We start from the raw sequence: 19,436 nt of genomic DNA, 5'->3' as shown, positions 1-19,436 counted from the left end.
TAATTCAAATATTATTAAAATAAATATTGTCATACAAGAGTTATCTCAAGGACCCTCGACCAACACATTGGCACGACGGACACCTACTCTAACACTACTAATATCTCAAGGCATTTCATACCTAAGATGATATTCTACTTATTATCTTGAAGTAATAGAAAATTTTAATCCTAAAAGTATCATTTCTTAAGTTCCTTACAACCAATATGTTTTAAGGTTCTACTCCCAAAAAAATTGGCATTTGAATAAATCAACTTAATTAAGGTTCTCATGCTTATCTATTTATCCCAAAAAAATCATTTTCATTTTGGAACAATAAAATTGATATACAATCTTATCTCAACCGCATACTAGTTTTCTATAACTTCTATAACAAATTTAACATCCTCAAGTCGAACATTTTCCTTTCATCGCAAACTTACAACATCTTACCTATTTTCATGCACACCAACAAATATAGAACACTTTCAAGTCTTAAATATCGAGTACCGTTTATCCATAAAACCCAAATTAAATTTAATATCAATCTCCACCTACTACATAAAAATCTTCTAGCAACGAGAATATACTTAAACTATTTCCTTTCTAGTTCTGAGTTTAACTCAAGCTCAAGGCACCTACACTTTCCCATTAGAACGAGTGCAATATCCTGATAACGAGATCCTTAAAATAAAATATTTTTATGTTCTCATTCTTAAAATAACACTATCCTATAAAGCCCAATAGGTAATTCCATATCAATGTTTAACTGACTCTAACATCATTTCAAATTTGAGAAGATCTACAATAATAACACTTCAATGCTATACCAAGAAATCACCAATTGGATATCCCATGAGGGTCCCTTGGTAACACATGTTGAACATATACATGGTCATAATACAACTAGTACTTTTCACCTTATATACCACCACAATTTTGATATGAACACACTTATCTCATAATCTTGTAATTCAGGATTTATACCACCCAAAGAATCGTAGATATTATAACCAAAGCACGTAACTCTACTTATTAACAACATAAAAAAACTATCACGATAACATTTATACTCTCAAATCGTCATACTGAATCTTGAATTTTCCCAATTACCTCAATTAGCAATTCGTGTGAATGGTCACCAACATGAATTATAGAATCTAAAAAAATTTCTTAATGACTTCGACAATTTTTCAAGTGTCCACGTCCCTATAAGGTATGTCATCTAAGTTCTAGGCATGTACCATGAAGATTTACTTCCAAATGTCATGATGTAACAAGACCCTTAAAGACATAAGTTCACACATTCCCAAAGCCATGACCACTATTTATTTTTTACATCAATATCCATTAGTAATCCAATAATCAGTTTTTGTTACGCTACTTGCATCTTCCTACAAAAAAATGTACTCCAAAAATGTATATTGTTAACTCTTAGGTAATAGCTAAAACTTATATTGTACTCAACATTAAATCCCAAATTATAAAAATTGTGTTATACTACATTTTACTAATTACACATGCCTGAAAATTTTACTCATTCATCCCCAATTTCCCGCGACATTTGTGATTCAAGCTTTAAGCTCCTAAGTTAATTTACTTACACATAGTGACTCGAACATCAACCCAACATAATCTTAACTTGATAACACCTAACCGTGTGAACCCTTAAATCATATCAAAGATCATCCAAGTTTTTTATCGAAACTAACTCCAGAATGATTCATCTTCCCAAAGATTAGAAAATCTAACACAACATACATTTATCATCAACTTATACATCATACACATAAAATTATGCGAGGGAACAATAAATTACCATACTACGATCCTTATGACGCAAGTGTGACCTCGAAAGAATAATGACTATGACTTCATTGCCAAAGGAAAAGTCTTAATAGACAAATATATGCTCGCATGAGGAACCCAAACTAGTAGAATTTGAAACATGTTGACTTAAATCTCAAAAAAAAATAAACTAGTATCCATAAAGTAACATTTTAAATTCATCCAAGTAGGAAAGGATAAGAATCACGATTAATCTTCTGATATTGAAACCTACTTTCCCATCTAGCAGTGATTCTAATGTTATTACATAAACTAATATTGCCTAACTAAATTTACCTTTAATATTCTATCTTTTGTCATCCTTTTTCTAAAATTCCTAGCTAAACTAGTTACACTTTACCGTAAGAAATCCAATCATACGTTCACATCACCAACTCACGATTTTCATACAATACGTAATAATAAACACAGATAAAAGCATAAATTTATCATTGAAACGTAAATCTTACAGATATGGAGGTAGAAGCATTCGAGTCCTTAACGAGATTGCATGCACATACTGTACTTTAGAACCAATCTATCTGATACCAACTGTGACGTCCTGTATTTCTAACTCATTTTTGAAAATATGAAATGTGGAAAAATACGGAATACTATTTTTTTTAAAAAAACATGCATCGTCCTCGCAGGTACAAAATAACATACATTAAATTAAGTTCAATCAAAAGACTCAGAACCTCATGACTCAAACTTGTATAAAGTATCTTTACACAAAAAGATGCTAACACATACGGAAACTTCAGGTTCCTCATACATGCAAAACTAGAAACTATAAAATATGCGATCTCAAAATAACGTGTTTAAAACATAATTCGATCTTAAAATAACTGTTAAAACATGAGTTCTATAAACATGCATAACATTAATAAAATGCCCAAACTTTATTGGATATGCTGGACATAAGGTTCTCAGACATCCAAGCCATGCAAATCCTTCTCGTCTCCTCAACTACTCGGTGCCATGATCAACTCTTAAATCATTAATTTGTTCATTTTTATCTGCACCATTCAAGTATAATGAGTCTAAAGACTAAACAAAAACCTACGTTTCATAGCTACTACATAATAAAACTTATGCATAGGCATAAATAACCAAAAACATCATGCATAAGAACATATGTCATAAAATTCTTCATTTTAAGAGATGAAATACATGCAATTGTGGTAACCACAATTTATGAACACATTGGGTTCTCATGATCATGCTCGTTGTAAAACAAACATATGAAACATATTGGCCAATATGCATCTTATCTCGGCTTTGATCGCTTAAACTTTCATTCTTTGGAAGGGCTCCTCTAAGTCTCAATCCGGAGTACCAATCTCGTACTGCTACCACATGAACACATACAATATCAAAATATTTTTCATGCATCATCATATCATAATTCATAAATCATTATCATAGTCATGAAACATCATCATCATTATTTCATAAAAACTTCATCATCATGAACTTCTCATAAACTTTCTCATAAAAGCTTATCATCTTTCATAAACTTCTCATGCCTTTGAAACCTTTCATGCTTGAAAATCATGCATTCTATTTGAAAGAAAATTAACACATCATCTTTACATTCATAAATCTTCATGCTTTCATAATGAACATAACTTACGTGAGAAAAAAGTACATATAGATACACTACATAGCTAAATCGATCCACATGAGTCGTTCCTTCTGTTTTGACATCAAAACTTAAAAATTTTTGCATAAGAAATCTTAAAAAGACTCAATACACCTTAAAATATCATAAACATGAATTTAAAACATTGAATGCATGAAGAACAACTTTTAGGACAGACCCCGGTCGACTGGGGTGCGCAACTCTGCGCGCCCTAGTGCGAGACGATCTGCCTGGGGTTTCCGTGCAAGTCTGCGCTGGTGTGAACTAAACAAAAAATGTTCCTAAACGTTCCTCTTCAACTCCATATGAGAAAAAATGCACTCACACGTTGAAAAAGATTATTACACACCCGAAAAATCTTTAAAAAAACGAAGTGAATCCATCAAAATGATCCAATTTCAAAAGATTTGATTCAAAACTTCGCATAACCTATACACACACCAAAATTCTCAGATTCACAAAACTTTATAAAAATCTTTAACATTTTTCTCAAAATTATTTACACCAAAACATCAAGAACGATTCACGCTTCACGAATCGACGACATGCTCTTCAAAATCTCTCAAAAATCATGCATTATACAATACATGCACATTAACATGCAGGTTTTCATATCCATATATCTATATTCTTGAATGGTAGTTTAAAAAGTGCTTAAAACTTTCCTTTCTTTCGTTGGTAGGGAGAAATCCGAACGTTGGGGATGATTTAGCCTTCACGCGAACAACGAATCTTCTTCAAAAGTGTGTAGATTTTGAAAAGTGAGGGTAATGGGTGGGAGGCGGCTGCGTGAAGAATGAGAGAAGAGAGAAAATGATTTTGACGATCAAGTTTGTAGTAAACTCTTGGGCCGAAAGTTGGTCCGATAAGTTAAAATACTCACGACTCCCTCTAAACTTTTAAAAAATGTCAAGCCCAATTTTAAAATAAAAGTTTCACAAATAACATATCTGAAAATTTAAAATAAAACTCTGTGTAATTAAACACACTTTACTTAAAATTTCTTAAACTTCGTTTGAAGGCTAGTCTCTACTCCCTTGGTCACAAGAATTCACTCATACCTGAAAATCATACTAACTTTTTAATAAGAATTCATAATCTAAACATTTAAACACATAACTTTTACCATAATAATTAATTAAATTCTCGTGAGCGGGTTTATTGATTTTCGGACGTTGCAAAGCACGCCCTCAATAATTTCATAAAATTTCATGAATTTTTTAAGATAATAGGTTTCATGAAGAAATACTAGTTTATAATGCAATACTTAACTAAACCGATCCATGTGAGTAGTTCTTTCCGTTTTTGACATCAAAACTTGAAATTTTTTCATACAAACTCTTATAAAGGTTTAAAACATCATAAAAGTCCATAAACATGAATTTAAAACTTAAAATGGACAAAAAAATAATAATAAGTTGTGCAGATCCCGGGGTGTTGGGGCACGCATCACATTTTTGTGCGCCCAAGAGCGGCCCCGGGCGCGGGGGCTCCCAAAAGGAGCGCCTTTTCGGTGCCCACCGATCGTGGGGGCGCCTGGGCGGCTGCCTACGAACACAGGCAGCGGCGCAGGGTGCAGAAAACTCGTTTTCTTTTCTCTTTTTTGGTCTTTTTCGATATTTGTTTGAACGTAATCACTCACGCGTTGAAAAGATTGATCACACCCATGAAAAACTTCAAAAACTCAAAAAGGATTCGCCCAAAAACAATCAAACTTCAAAAGATTTGTATCGAACTTTACTTTCAAAATACACACACCAAAAATTCTCAGATTCACACATCTTTTCTCAACAAATCTCAAAACTCTTTACACAAAATGTCAAAAATGATTCATGTTTCACAGTTCTACATCATGTCAATCAAAATCTCTTAAAATCAATGTAATATACATTACATACACATCAAACATGCAGGTTTTTCATATCAAATTACATATATTCTTGAACGGTGGTTTCAAAATTGTTTAACTTGCCTAATCATCGTGGATTGGGTAAAATATGTACCTCAATAGCGATCTAGCTTTGAACGAACGAGATTGAGAGTCGTTCTTCCACCTTGGTGTAAATTTTGAAAGAGAGGGGAGAGGAAAAAGAGTTGGCAGCGTGAAGATGAAAGGATTGAACGCCCACTCTCTATATGATTAATGGGCTTGGCAGTCGGTCCATTAGTCATAAAACCTGAATTTTAAAATTTTTTCTTCTCAACAATTAAAATAAAACTGCACCAACAATAAACTTAAGATAAACATAAAACTTAGATTAAACCTCGCTCATAGTCTAGCCTCGTTTCTCTTAGTCCAGAATTAATCCCAAACCTGATAACATTAAAACCAGGGACGGAGCCACCCCAAAGGCTGGGGTGGGCTCCAGCCAATGCTATATATATAAAAAATTTATTAGTTATATTGTATATTTAATTATTTAAGGTTAAATTGTAATATCAGCCCATCCTAAATTTTTTGTTTAGCTCAATACTTGATCCAATCTATTTTTTGAAACATATTTTTGTAGACTTGGTCCAGCTATTTTTTTGAAATATATTTGTGGGATATGCGTTGTTTGATTTATAAATTTTTTTTCAAAAAAAGCGAATTAAGCAAATGAAACACATCTTCTTAATTTAATTTTTTCATTCAAGTTTATTCTCACTCGCTCCTAACGTTCAATTTTTATTTGGATTTTTGTGTTTCTTTAAATTAGATTTTGTTTTTTTTAACCGCTTAATTTAATTGATGTGTGAAGTAGTGGGTTTCTAGAAAATAATTGTGAAACAAAATTTCTAATATATATCTTTTTGAAATGATTTATTTTCTATAATTTTCTATGTCATTTTTGCATTTTTTTCATTTGAAATAAATATTTTTGCATTTTAAAATTTCTTCATTCTTTTTTTTTTTTGACAAGTTCTTTTATTATACCTGATTAGGTATTTTTTGAGTCATTCACATGTGATTTTTTTTTATGTATGCTCTAATCTATATTACTTGAAACATCATATTTTTTTTCTTTCGAGCATATTGTAAGGATATTGATTGAAGAGGAAAATTTAGTATGTTATATATGTGAAACTTATTTATTTTACAATCACCAAGAATTTTTTGGAGTCAGTGCACTTGAAACATCGTATATTCAGCAGTTTATATTTTTACCATTAAATGTTTTGCAAGTATTTCTTGATTATACATTAGTTTTTTTATTATATTATATTTAAAGTATTTAATTTATATTATTTTAGCTTTCAATCGGAAAAGTCAGCCCCGGGTATAAATTTTTTCTGGCTACGTCCCTGATTAAGACTAACTTACGACATCATAACATCAGGCACATTCATATCATAACTTTTAAATCTCATAAATAAAATACATAAAACCATAAAAAATCATCAAAAACTTTTGTAAGTGAATTAGTGGACTACTTGACCTTACAATGTGAGTAGAGAGTGTATTGCTCAAAAACTTTAATTTTAGATGACAACACAGAAGACTCAAAAGTTTCATGCATTTAAAAGAATAAAATAGATTAATTTAGCATGCAATTTTTTACTCCCAGCAGACATCTCCAAATAAAAACACTCAGCCACTCGCAACCTGTCTGAGGCATGTGCATCAGTGCATCTATGGTTGGAATATGGCTAGATGAATATCTAATTTCTCACTTCCTAGAGTAATGTTATCCTTTCTTCTTGGTGGCAAACCTAGGGGTGGGTCGGTACGGTATACCGTACCGAAAAAATCGGTATGAAATTTTTTCATATCGATACCGTACCGTATACTGAATATATCGAATTTTCGGTATACCGAACTTTCGGTATGACGAAAATCTATACCGTGTACCGTTACCGAATTCAAAAAAAATTCGGTATACCGAAAAATTATCGGTATACCGAAAAAAATTCGGTATACTGGCAAAAAAGTCGGTATACCGAAAATTTTCATATATATATTTTTAAAAAAAAATTATTTTTCGATATTTCGGTATATACCGGTATACCGAAATTTTTTTTTACCATACCGATACCGCAAATTTCGGTATACCGATTTTTTCGGTAATTTCGGTAATTTTTCTTTACAGTTTTCCGGTATTTCGGTATTTTTTCCCACCCTAGGCAAACCTACAGGTCTCATGAGACTGTGCCAATTTTATTTGCACAAATTTTGATATCACAAGACGTTTCATGTGTAAGTGCACCAAATTGAAAATAAAAAATAAAAATCTAACTCCTAGAAATCGAACGGTGTGAATTCCAAACATGACTATTAGTTATAGTTTTGTAAAGCTGATATACAATAAAAACAACGGATTTAATGGAAAACCATGCTGAAACTGAAAAATAATCCCCTAGACATGAGTAATGTATTTACACAATGAAGAGAAATCAAAATAAGCATAAAAATTAAAAATTGCAAAAAAAAAGTTGCTAAAATCTGGAATGAAATTGATGTAAAATGCTTGAAAATAAATTAAAATGACTAGAATATTTATATAGAGCTATTGAACTTTTGCGAAGCGCTTGCCAAAGTTGGATTGTAAAGTTTTTGTTGTTTTCCTGTTCTTTTTGTCTTCTCTTATCTGAGTTTGGAGGTTGATCTTTTACGTTAACTCTCCGCTATCTATGTCTTCTAAATGTGTGACATCTGCCTCGAAAGGGGTATCCAAGTTGATAGAGCAGGTGAGCGTTTGGTCAAAGGTCAAGAGTTCGATTCTCACTACCAACATTTTATTGGACTAGTCTGTCGCATAGGGCTTGCCCAGTACGATTTACTTGGTTAGCGTAGTTTGCAAGCTATGCGTTAGTCCGATGATTTACATAGTGCGCACCGAAAAGTAACGATTGCGAGTTCTCACGTCATAAAAATAAATAAATAAATCATAATCATAATCATAAATAAATAAATAATAAATAAATAAATAAATGTGTGGCATCTACTCCCATTTAGTTGGTTGATACTTTTAACTCCCCCGTCTTCCAAATGTGCATTAACCGCTCCCACTTAGTTGATCAACGCCTAATTCAAATTCAATCAGCGTTTTGAAGAAAATTAATGGGCTTATTCATTGGGTTCGTTTTACTCCCGCCAATTTTATCTTCCGGACCAAATCTGTTGGGCCAAAATATTTTCTATATCCTTTTGGAAATGGCGAAAATTATTTTTAGCACAAACAGTATCTTACCTATTTAGTGTTAAATATGGGGCAAAAATGAATGAATTGTCCTCCCAAGTGGAGTTTACAACGTAATCCGACTTATAAATTCACTCAGAGCTATTAGGAATATCTGAATACAAGTAACTATATCATATGTTTTTTATATGAAATAGAAACTATATCATATGTTACAGTCACAAGAAACACGTGAAAACTCATTATCATGCAGAGGTAGCTCCCAACCATTGATCCAAGCCCTTTTACCGGATACATTGCATATCATTCGGTTTCGTAAGAGTATGTTACAGATGGTTGAATGGCCGGGATCGTCATATCCAATCATCCAAGTACTTTTGAAAGACCTAAGCTCCACCAAAGACAATCAAACCGATAAAATTTTGGTCAAGGGCTTCGGCAGTTTCTTTGCGAACAAGATCATGGCTTTCTTAGAGCTGGTGAGGATTACTGTAGCCATCTCGTCAATTTCCTTCTCATATTGCTCATACGTGAAACAGAGAGTGAAAGCAAGGACTAATGCTGCAAATTATTTATTGCCCATAAGAGATCATTCGTTTCTATAAATATGCTTAATTTTTCTCATTTTGTACACAGAAGAAGAGGTAGCATCATTTAAAACTAAACATCTGAACAAAGATCAAATGGGCACAAGTAAATTTAAAGAGTAATTATAAGCACAAAATATTCCATACCCACACCAAGTGCCATGCGCAAGAAGCACTGAATGATCAAGTTGCAGGCGTACAGGGAAGTTGAGACCTGCACAAGGTGAAGCACATTATGTAATAGCATAATAACTTGCTGGTATGCACACCTAGGGCCTGAATAGTTATAGGCTAAAGTCACCCAAATGGGATTTGGGGACTGGTGATTACGTCGCAATGCCCATCTTATCTTGAGCAATATAAAAGCATATTTTAAAATTTGAATCAAAAGTTCTTGTGCGTGAGAAGCTCATCAAGATGAATACAAAAAATGATAACGCGAGGACTTAGTTCACTGGTCAATGAATACAGCAGTATTAAGAGTCTAGAGAGAAGTTACACTAAATGAATACCTTTAAAAAGGTAGACCAATCTGTTCCTTCACCCAATGACTTTATAAGATGACACATTCCATTCCACATCCATGCCAAAGCCGAAACAAAATTTCTCATATCCACTTCTGAGATCTCAAAAAATTGAGATGATACTTCAGGGATTTTCCATCCATATCTGCAGCAAACATGTGACCCAACCAAGCAACAGAATATTTGAAAAAAACATCATATTATAAATTATAAAGAAATTAAAAAGGAGTAAACTTGATGCAACAACTTGCAGGTATGCATATTGATGATATATCCAGTTAGTAGCCATTGCAAATGATTAAAACCATGAAATACATCATCAGATTTATTATTATTTGTTTCAAAACAGCTGCAATACATCATATTTGTATTTTTTTATTTAATTTATTTAACAGAATAAAATAGGAATAAAGAATGTTGCTCCAGAAAAAATAAAAGAAAGAAAACCATTAAAAAAAAAAAGAAAATAATAGAGATATGAATACTGAATATTTCCCATTTCTTTAGGAGAATGAAACAATGCATGAAGCATGACAAATTGAAAAGGGACTGAAATCCGTTTCAAAAAAAAAAGAAAAAAAAGGAAAAAGGACTGAAATCCTAAAAGAAATATGATTGGATGAAATCTATGATGCATTCGAATTAGTGGATTTGAGTTCCATGAATTTAAAGCATGATGTCCAGTTCCATCACATGTGTCTGGCAACGAGTACAAAGTTGGGAACTTGAAATTCCTCATGACGTTGTGAACTTGAAGTTCTCTTCAAATCCAATACATTTTTAGATCATATATTTTGGCATTTAAAATTCGTTATAAGAGCTACTCACTCCATATTCACATTATTTTAAATCTCTTAATTTGCATTTCTAGTCAAATCCATATACATGTTACCCAAAAATAGCCTAAGGATCTCACTTACATATTCGATGGAAGAATCTGATTCCCACGAAGCAATGTAACAATCAGCAGAAGAAGCTTAGCACATGACGACATGAAGGTTCTCCCAGAAAAGAAAAACCATTGATACAGCAAAACAAGAAACAGGAAACAGAAAAATGTCTTTTTTTCATCTCTCCACAGCAAAATATCAGCAACTGCAGCAAGACAATATAATGTAATCGTCAGGTGAAAATAGAAAGCTGCATTCCCCGTCATACTTTATTATTATCAACATGTCATCCATGCACACAACACATTGAGAGGTAGAAGGAAGCAAACTTGTAGCATTAAGATAAATCATTAAAGTTCAGCCAACAGTCCAAGAGTTTAATGGCAATGTCATCAGAAAGATAAATGAATCGTCATCATCAATTCTTAAAAGTGTTCCAAGCAAAACTAAGTTGCAGAACACCACAATGCAATCAGGGAAATAGAACAGCCCATTCTCAGCCATGAGGTTCAGGCCACATGGAAAGATATAAGTTGATATTGTGCAAAGTAACAATGTATAATCCCAATGACAAGACAGGGTTCTGTCCAAAAGGGGGTTCAACTTCTCGTACTCATAATTATCCAAGTACCTGAACATAAATATGAGAACAGAAATTCAGAAAGATCAAAGTCGAAATTTACCTTTTCCACCTCCCAACAATTTATCCACTTTTGACCGCTCATCAGAGTATATATGTTTCATGCAAGGTGAATCTCTAGAGATGTCGGGTGATGAATCCACAGTTAACCTTATGCCCTCCTGTGTCAAAAATTTCCATATCTATCTGTTGAATCGTGACTGGCATCCATCGGAAGTTTATTAATTCAATGAAAAAGAACAAGTTAATCTACATGCCAAAACCTCCATCTTATTACATGTATCTAGTATGTAAAGCAACTCAGATTTTGCAAATGAAACAATATTAATTACAAGTCTCTAAAATTCGCTAGGCGCTAGTCGGGCTCCAGACCAGCACCTAGGCCGCTTAGGCGGATTCCACAGTATAACATAATAAATCACATATTATAACTCCAACACAATAACATCAAATTTAAAATGAGTTCAAAATTACATGACTAATAAAATACCACAAATTTACTCTACTTCTCCGTAATTTTCTCTACTTGTTATTCTCCATAGTGTTCTTCTCTTCTCTCTGGAAATGGCGTTGAAAGGGTTTGCGTGGAAGGGTGAATAAAATTTTCCATTAGTTTTTTTACTGGCCTTATAATTTAAAAGCCCAAAAACAACAATTTCCTTTCCGCCTAGGGCTGCCTAAGGCCGCCTAGGGCTGGCCGACTAGCACTTTTTCAGTGCGGTCGGCCGGTGCCTAGCGCCTAGGCCAATTTTTAGAACACCAATTAATTATGAACTAAAAGAGAAATACTGAAATAGAGAAGCCATAATGTGATGCAGCATGGAATGCAATGCCCTCAGAGCATACTGGAAAGTACTAAAATCAATTAAGCATTACCCAACGCCAAAAGATTTTGAAAATACTCTGAACCAAGTAGCTTCAAGCAAGAATAAATTGGCTAGCAAAACAGATAAACCAAACCATAAACACATGATCATCTTGTGTAAATACAATGATGATAACTCACCCGTCATTTAAAATGGAAATAAAATCTTCAAAATAGAAAGAAAAAGAGAAGAGACGATGCTGACACTAGTTGTGTCATGCAGAGCCGTTAGTTGCTGGTGAAAAGGTAGTGCTAGCTGTGCCAACATAAATGCAAAAGTGGATATAAATTTTGTAACTGTACTTTGTGAAGCAATTGGCAAATAAAGTCCATACTCACCCTTTACATCCTTTACATAGGCCCTTACAAAGTCAACTTCACTTTGAATACTCCCATCAGACTAGTAAGATTGATTCACCTATATCAATTTAATATCTTTTATCCTTCTAACATTCTCCTTTACCCATAGTGAACTTAAATGATTCTTATACAACTTCTAACTGAAATCATATCAAAGAGAACACTGGAAACGATGGGAGACATTCACCTGTATCAAATTAATATTTTTTATCCTCCTCACATTTCTGCTTTACCCATACTGAACTTAAATGATTCTTATACCACTTCTGACTGAAATCATATCAAGGAGAACATTGGAAACGATGGGAGACATTGGCAATGAAGCCAGAGCAGATGGCACTAAGTGATAACTATCTAACAGGCCTACGGAGTCTGCTGTTCATCTTTGGGAAATTTATAAAACATATTTAAAAGTAAAACCAATTAAAACTGTGCTCAGGTGAACTTTTGTTGAAGTGAGTAGAAATCCCTGTAATTTATAACCACGATCAAATTAACAATAACAAGACAAATTTCATTGTTTCACCATTTAGAAATTCAACACAGTTCTATGCCAAACCTCTAACAAAGCCAAGCTAGGGTTCAACCTCAGCTATAGCTCATATTAAGAAGAGAATTAAGTGGAAGACATTGTCCTCTGCTAATGAGAAAATGAGAAGAAAAATCATTGGTAAAACTCGAAAAACATACTTCCATGGAAACAATGGGGGAGTACTGCAGATAATTATTAGCTGCAGAACAACTAAATGTCCTTGTGCAGAAAGCTGAAGCAGCAACATTGTAAACCGAGACAATTGAATCAAGCTTCCAGGCGTTGGATTTTGCATGCAACAATTTTGCAAGGAAAACAACACAATGAGATGTCCAAGAAGGAAGACTGATAACAGGCCTGCCACAAATGTAAACAAATTTTGTTGTAGAAAACATAAGAATTTTCACAACAGCACAGATTGCATTAAAACCAATTAGAAATGCTAAATGGCATACTCCGTTTCTACAAACTAAAAATGCAAAATGAGTACAAAATCAAACTATTAGCTGACTATAGCGCTGTAAATGAATATCACCAAAAAAAAAAAAAAAATACCACCAGCCCCAATCTCCCGATTGTGGAGAGTAGAAAAGTTTAATATTTTGCCAGCACAATTATGAAAAATCAAACTTAAATCATAAACACAATAAACAAGGAAGATGCACATCCACTGAAAGAAAAAATTACTTTCCAACAGCAAATTATGTCACAGCAACCAATAATAAAGGGCGGTAACTGGAATGAATACCTCTCATAACCTAAGCCCCCCAAGACAAGTGATGTGAAATCCCAAAACTTCATTGCCTCCATGTTAGTTATAAAAAAAACCTGAAAAATTCCAGTCCAAGATATCCTTCCACCACTCACGAAATTAACAGCCAGCTTAAAGAGCATCTAAATTATTGGCAATACCTTTCCACACACTGAAACCATTCGAGAACTGAGAGATTCTTCTGCGCAGATATGAGCATGGGCAACATTATCCACATAGGTGAAATCTGAGAGATTGTCAGCACTTCCTATGATAAACTGAAATGAGAAAAGCCCATTACATATTCACAAAAATAATGTACCTGAATTGCCAAATCAATCATGCATATAAAAAAGTATACCAGGAGATTTCACTCATATAGAAATTAAGGAAAAATATTTTATTTCATTACAGAAAAATAGCATGGTAGTACCGATGCAATGTCCACTCGACAGCATGGAAATTAGTATCAATAAAAAGAACCGAAATATACATGTGAAATCCACAAAATTGGCAAAGAAATAGCATTTCGGAAACTGCAGCAACTTTTATGCAACATTAAATAGCGAGAGAAGCTTCGAGACCTTAGCCCAGCTGGACTGTGCCATAGTCACTAGCGATGGCAAGAGGTGTTTTTCTCCGGGTCCAAATACGTTGCAAGGACGAAGTACGCATGTTAAAAGGCCATCAATATCATTCGCAAACAAAATCAGAGACTCGGATTGTGCTTTAAGTTCAGTGACCAAATCCTTGAACTGCATCAAAACATTGTAGAAAGAGAATGGAAGAGAGCCACAAATGATTGACAATGATAACGGAATAAGCTTCTAAGTTAAGTACATACATGGTCAGATTGAGGCATGGATTCATTTCCATTCCTTATGTCACGTGAACCATGAAAAACTACGTCAGCAGAACTGTTGTATATCAGCTGTTTTACTTTACATTCTCGACAAGCATGGATAATATTTTTTGTACCTAGAGGATGAGGAAATGGAGACGTTACCAAGGGATGAAATGCTATGGCACATCATTTCAACATATTTTCTCTCTAAAAATCGATAAATCACCTTGAACAATGATGGTATAGCAAGAACTAAAATCATCAGGGAATAATAAATCCACATGATCAGTATAGAATACAACGGATGCACCTTCAATTGCTGCAAATGAAGAAAGTAAATGACTGGAATAAAGATTTCAGTGTAGAAGAAGACAAAAGAAACATAAATAATGGGATAAAAGTGTGGTGAAATAGTAAACCGATTAAATCAACAAAATTATGAAAAATAAAATACCCTGCACAATCTGGGCTTTCTTGCGCACGTCGACGTGGAAATAAGAGGCGCGACCGCAGGAGATAGCGTGGGCGAGCAGCGACTCGGAAGAGAGGAGCTGAGGATTCTCAGTTGAACCAACGACTCGCACGGACCAGTTTCCAAGCTTCAACAGCCGTTCCACGACTGCCCGCCCGATGAAACCCCTTCCGCCCAACACCACGCACGTTTTCACCTCCATCGCGGAATCATCGTCCCCGATTTCCTTCGCCATTTCACGAAATTCAATTGGATGACGAAAAAGAAAAATGAAAGGGAATGGGAATGTGAGGAGTGGCGCGGAAGTCGAGAGGGTTTAGGGGGGGTGGTTGGGATTCGGTGTGGCGGGGCCCACGGGAATCAGGTGTCGGATCCACTTATACTTCACTTTGCACGCTCCTTACCTGCCCAAAAACATTATATTTAAATTTTAAAAAAAAAATTGTTAACCAGGATTCCATTTCACATGAGTTACATGAGTTAGAGGTTAATTGGTTCACGTGATTTTTAACTAATAATAATAACTATTTATGGGCACACGCATTGCGTATGTAATACACAATTATAAATACTTGATTTTTTTGTGTTGTTCAATGAAGTTAATGTAATGAAATTGAGTAATTAAATTATCTTTGATCTAAACGACAAACGAATTGTTTATGTAAGACATATATCAACCTTACAACATTAGAAAATCTTAAATTAGAATAATTGTCAAGGATAAAAATTTCAAAACATGACACAATTTAATCATAAAATTTCAATACTGATGAATTATGAACTGTCAATATAACCAATTATTAACTAATAAAAGTAGTAATCTTGTAGAAAAAATAAAGGATATGAAAATGTACAAAACCTGCAAATAAAGGCGAAACAATAAAGTTAAAAGTAGAAATTAAAATTTCACATCAAGTTATGAAAGAGATTCAGCAAAAATTATAGAATGAAGCTAAATTTAACTAAAATCCAATCATTGTAAAACAAAATTGATGCAGCTAAGGTTATATAGTTTACCAATTTCCACATCTACAGCTTGTATTCGATTTGAAGCACAATAATATTAATAGAAAACATTTGAGATGGAGGGAATACATACATCGAGTAATAAACCTTAATTAAATCAGGTCAGTACTTACATCTATCTTCTAATTATTACGTAGATTTGTCTCTGATATATACATCCCGACGCAATATATATTGATATTATATAATTTTTGAGAAAATAATATAAAGATAATATAAATGAGACAAACACATTATATGTATGACAGTTATAATAGTTCAAGGATTGTGTTCCTCACTTTTTTTTTTTTATCTAAAGCTTTATAAAAACCTTAATCATATTGAATATAATGTTTTCTCAATAAATAAAAAGATCATCTCTGTTTCAATTTTAAATATAACAAACCATAAATTAATTTTAAGTGAACGCACCAATTTCAATGTGAAGAACCACTAACAATCATATAGATTGCATTAACTAAAATTTATAAATCTCAAAGATAAAATTCAAGAACAATAAATATTCTTCGAATTTTAGTTTTTTTGCATCATAGACAAAAAACCCATAAGAACGTGGGTGGAGGGGCATTTTTGGAATATAGAAACCAGATCAAGACATTGTCACTTTCTATGGGGTGCTTAAGATTAATAAATAGTAAAAGATAAGTTTAAAAAGCGTGAAACATATACATCAACTTTCAAACTTTTCAATCTTAGGAAACATAGAACGAAAGTGTTTTCAATTTTTATTATAATTTTAATTATTTGAAAGTAAGCATAAAATAAATTGACAGATTATCATAAATATGAAAATTAATAGATATTTAAAGTTACAAGCTATACATGATTATATAACTGGTTTCATTTAAAAAAAACAAATGAAATATTTTGTTTTAAAAAATCGTCGCTTAATTCAATGTAAGTGTATTAAAACTTAAGTGAGATTAAGAGTCGTTTAAGCGAACTTTTTGAAACACCGTTTTTTAATTAATTTTGCAACATTAAATAAGTAAGAGTAATCCCCGTCCCCGCATTATCAAAAAAAAATTTACGTACATAAATAATTTATTTAATATTTAAAACTAAATATGAAATATAAAAAAGTTCTATTTTTGTTCATCCACTAAAATAACCAAAATAGTTATTTTAAAACGTTCATACATTCTTATATTATTATAAGTATAGATATAGCATAGATAACCATAACGTTAATAAAATGGCCATAGATAAATAAGTTATTATGAAGCAAAGTACAAAAATAGCAAGAATCCGTTTCAAGCAATTCAATCTGATTCAATATTCATGTGGCATCAGTTGACAATTAAGTATCTTGTTATGATACCAACATAAAATCATCATTTTAGCTGCTTTCATTGATTAAAGATGGAATCATCAAACTATTTACTTCTCGGAGAGTAGGTTGGATCTGATCCATCATCACAGAATATTTTTCAACCAAAAAGGTCAGAAAGTTGATCTGATTCTACCTGCTTTCAAGTCGTCACTCATCAATTCTCTTGCATATGATATATAAATATTATTTTCCGTACATACTTTAGTAGTTTAGCAAGAATCCACAAATAGAAAGTCGAAATATTTAGATTTTTGTTACCCAAAGTATTTTTTGGGTGAGTAATACATTACTCCATGCAGAAGCAAAACAAATTTAAAATAACATAAGAAAAATGGCATATTTCACATTTGTGAAATCCCAGATTTGCTGATAACTTTTATAAAAATTTTTTGAGCTAATAACCCTTTATGATTTTAGATTTATTGCATACACACCTCTCCGACTAAATTTTGTACTAAACGCGCTATTAGTTGCAAATATCCAAGTTTTTTTCAATAAAAAAATATCCAAACTACCCTTAAATAACGTTAATGAACTCTTCTATCACTCATTATTAAAGATTTTAATTAAAATATCAATGCATTAACTTATATTTCTAATTAAATTTATTTATATAATTATTTTAATTAATTGAAATATTAAATTTTATTTAAAATAATTAAACTTATTACTTAATTTAATGTAATAAATCAACTTACAATTAAAATACATTTCTCGTATAACTAATATTAAGATTTATATCATTTTCATGGTTACTTAGTTAAAAGTTGATTATTGTATTCAATTAAATATAAAATTATAAACAAAATTAATTTAAGGGCAATTTGCTCATGTTTTGTTTTGGGATCCCTAGTCATAAAATGTGGTACAAAACAATATAAGATGTGGTACAAAACCATACAAGATGTGGTACAAATTAACAAAAATTGTGGTACAAAAAAGTGGTTAGGGAGTGCAGAGCAAAACATGTTTGCATTGGGGATTTTTGAGCAATTTGCACTTAATTTAATTATATATTTATGTAGTGACCCTTACCCGGATCACCTACTAAACAGAACTTAGGCATGCAATTAACTTAATTAAACAGAAATCAGAATTCAACTGCGGAAACCATAACATTTATACAATCCCAAGAAAAGGAATCTGTAAATATCCAATAATATACAACCAAATCGAATAGCTGTATAAACCCAAAACAACAGAATAAAAACCTAAACGAAGCTCCAGCAGATCAACCACTGCCTAGCCCCTCTTGGATCCACCCGCCTCATCCAATCGCAAACCTGCCCCATGGAATAGGGTGTTCAAAAACACAGAGTACGAGACGTGAGCATAAAATGCTCAGTACGAGAGTATAAGTATACATGCATGCAAAGTGAACTCCTATAAACTCGAGGTCAAGGATCAGATAAAAGAGATAGACCGGACCCTGGTATGTAGCACGTTGTGCCGTCGCTGCAAGAGGTGGCTCCCATACCAAAATACCAGTGGATATGTCAGATCCAAATCGATGGAAGTCCAACCACTAACAGGATAGGGTAAAACCCTACTATAGACATCTTGAACGAGATAGTTCAATATGAAAATGAATGCAGCATAAATCAATAACATATAAATCATGCAGTCACATAATACATGCATACTCAGTCAGGATATCTCGAACAGTACTTTCCTACCTCAAATACTAGGTAAGTGCTATCAGCTCTAGGTCCACGCCTACAATCCGCGCTACACTGTCAAATGATACTACTATCATTATAGCGCTCTAAAAGCCTTAACTAAGCTAAAGCATACTCTTAAATATATTTAGAAAACAAAAGCTATACCTTCGTTCGTTGTTAGCCCTTTGCTGTCGATTGCCTTAAAACTAGGCCACAGCTCCGCTACAACGCCTGGATCGCTAGGCCACTTCCGGATTCCCAACGGGACGCCTAGAATGCCCTAGATTTAAGCTAAAAGATTGAAGAAACGAGATAGAAGAGGTGATCGGTGTGCTCAAAACTGAATCTCGGCCTTCCTATTTATAGACGGAGTTCGGGAC

At 33.1% G+C, this 19,436-nt stretch overlaps 1 protein-coding gene across 1 annotated transcript; it reads right to left on the bottom strand.

Annotated features, from left to right (window-relative positions):
• Window positions 1–8,650: 8,650 nt before the first annotated feature.
• LOC140892513 (3beta-hydroxysteroid-dehydrogenase/decarboxylase) lies at window positions 8,651–15,382 on the bottom strand. The gene is made up of 12 exons (XM_073301440.1): window positions 15,019–15,382; window positions 14,791–14,883; window positions 14,565–14,698; window positions 14,305–14,475; window positions 13,882–13,998; window positions 13,718–13,797; window positions 13,128–13,326; window positions 11,256–11,373; window positions 10,603–10,777; window positions 9,671–9,827; window positions 9,306–9,372; window positions 8,651–9,132 (listed from the first exon to the last, which is right to left on the bottom strand). The coding sequence occupies exons 1-12, from the start codon at window positions 15,269–15,271 to the stop codon at window positions 8,978–8,980; spliced, it is 1,719 nt and encodes a 572-aa protein (XP_073157541.1). The 5' UTR covers window positions 15,272–15,382; the 3' UTR covers window positions 8,651–8,977.
• Window positions 15,383–19,436: the final 4,054 nt, after the last annotated feature.

Source organism: Henckelia pumila, chromosome 1 (genome assembly GCF_033568475.1).
Source record: "Henckelia pumila isolate YLH828 chromosome 1, ASM3356847v2, whole genome shotgun sequence".
NCBI lineage: Eukaryota > Viridiplantae > Streptophyta > Magnoliopsida > Lamiales > Gesneriaceae > Henckelia > Henckelia pumila.
The sequence above is the reverse complement of the archived record's forward strand: the minus strand, read 5'-3'. Positions and strand labels throughout refer to the sequence as shown.

Bases quoted from the DNA above. Each gene is read 5' to 3' on its own strand.
- LOC140892513 (XM_073301440.1), bottom strand. From the start codon at position 15,271: ATGGCGAAGGAAATCGGGGACGATGATTCCGCGATGGAGGTGAAAACG. The intron at 10,778-11,255 runs GTAAATTTCGAC...GTCTTGCTGCAG, and splicing joins ATTGTTGGGAGGTGGAAAAG to TTGCTGATATTTTGCTGTGG. The intron at 9,133-9,305 runs GTATGGAATATT...AATAATTTGCAG, and splicing joins GCGCATGGCACTTGGTGTGG to CATTAGTCCTTGCTTTCACT.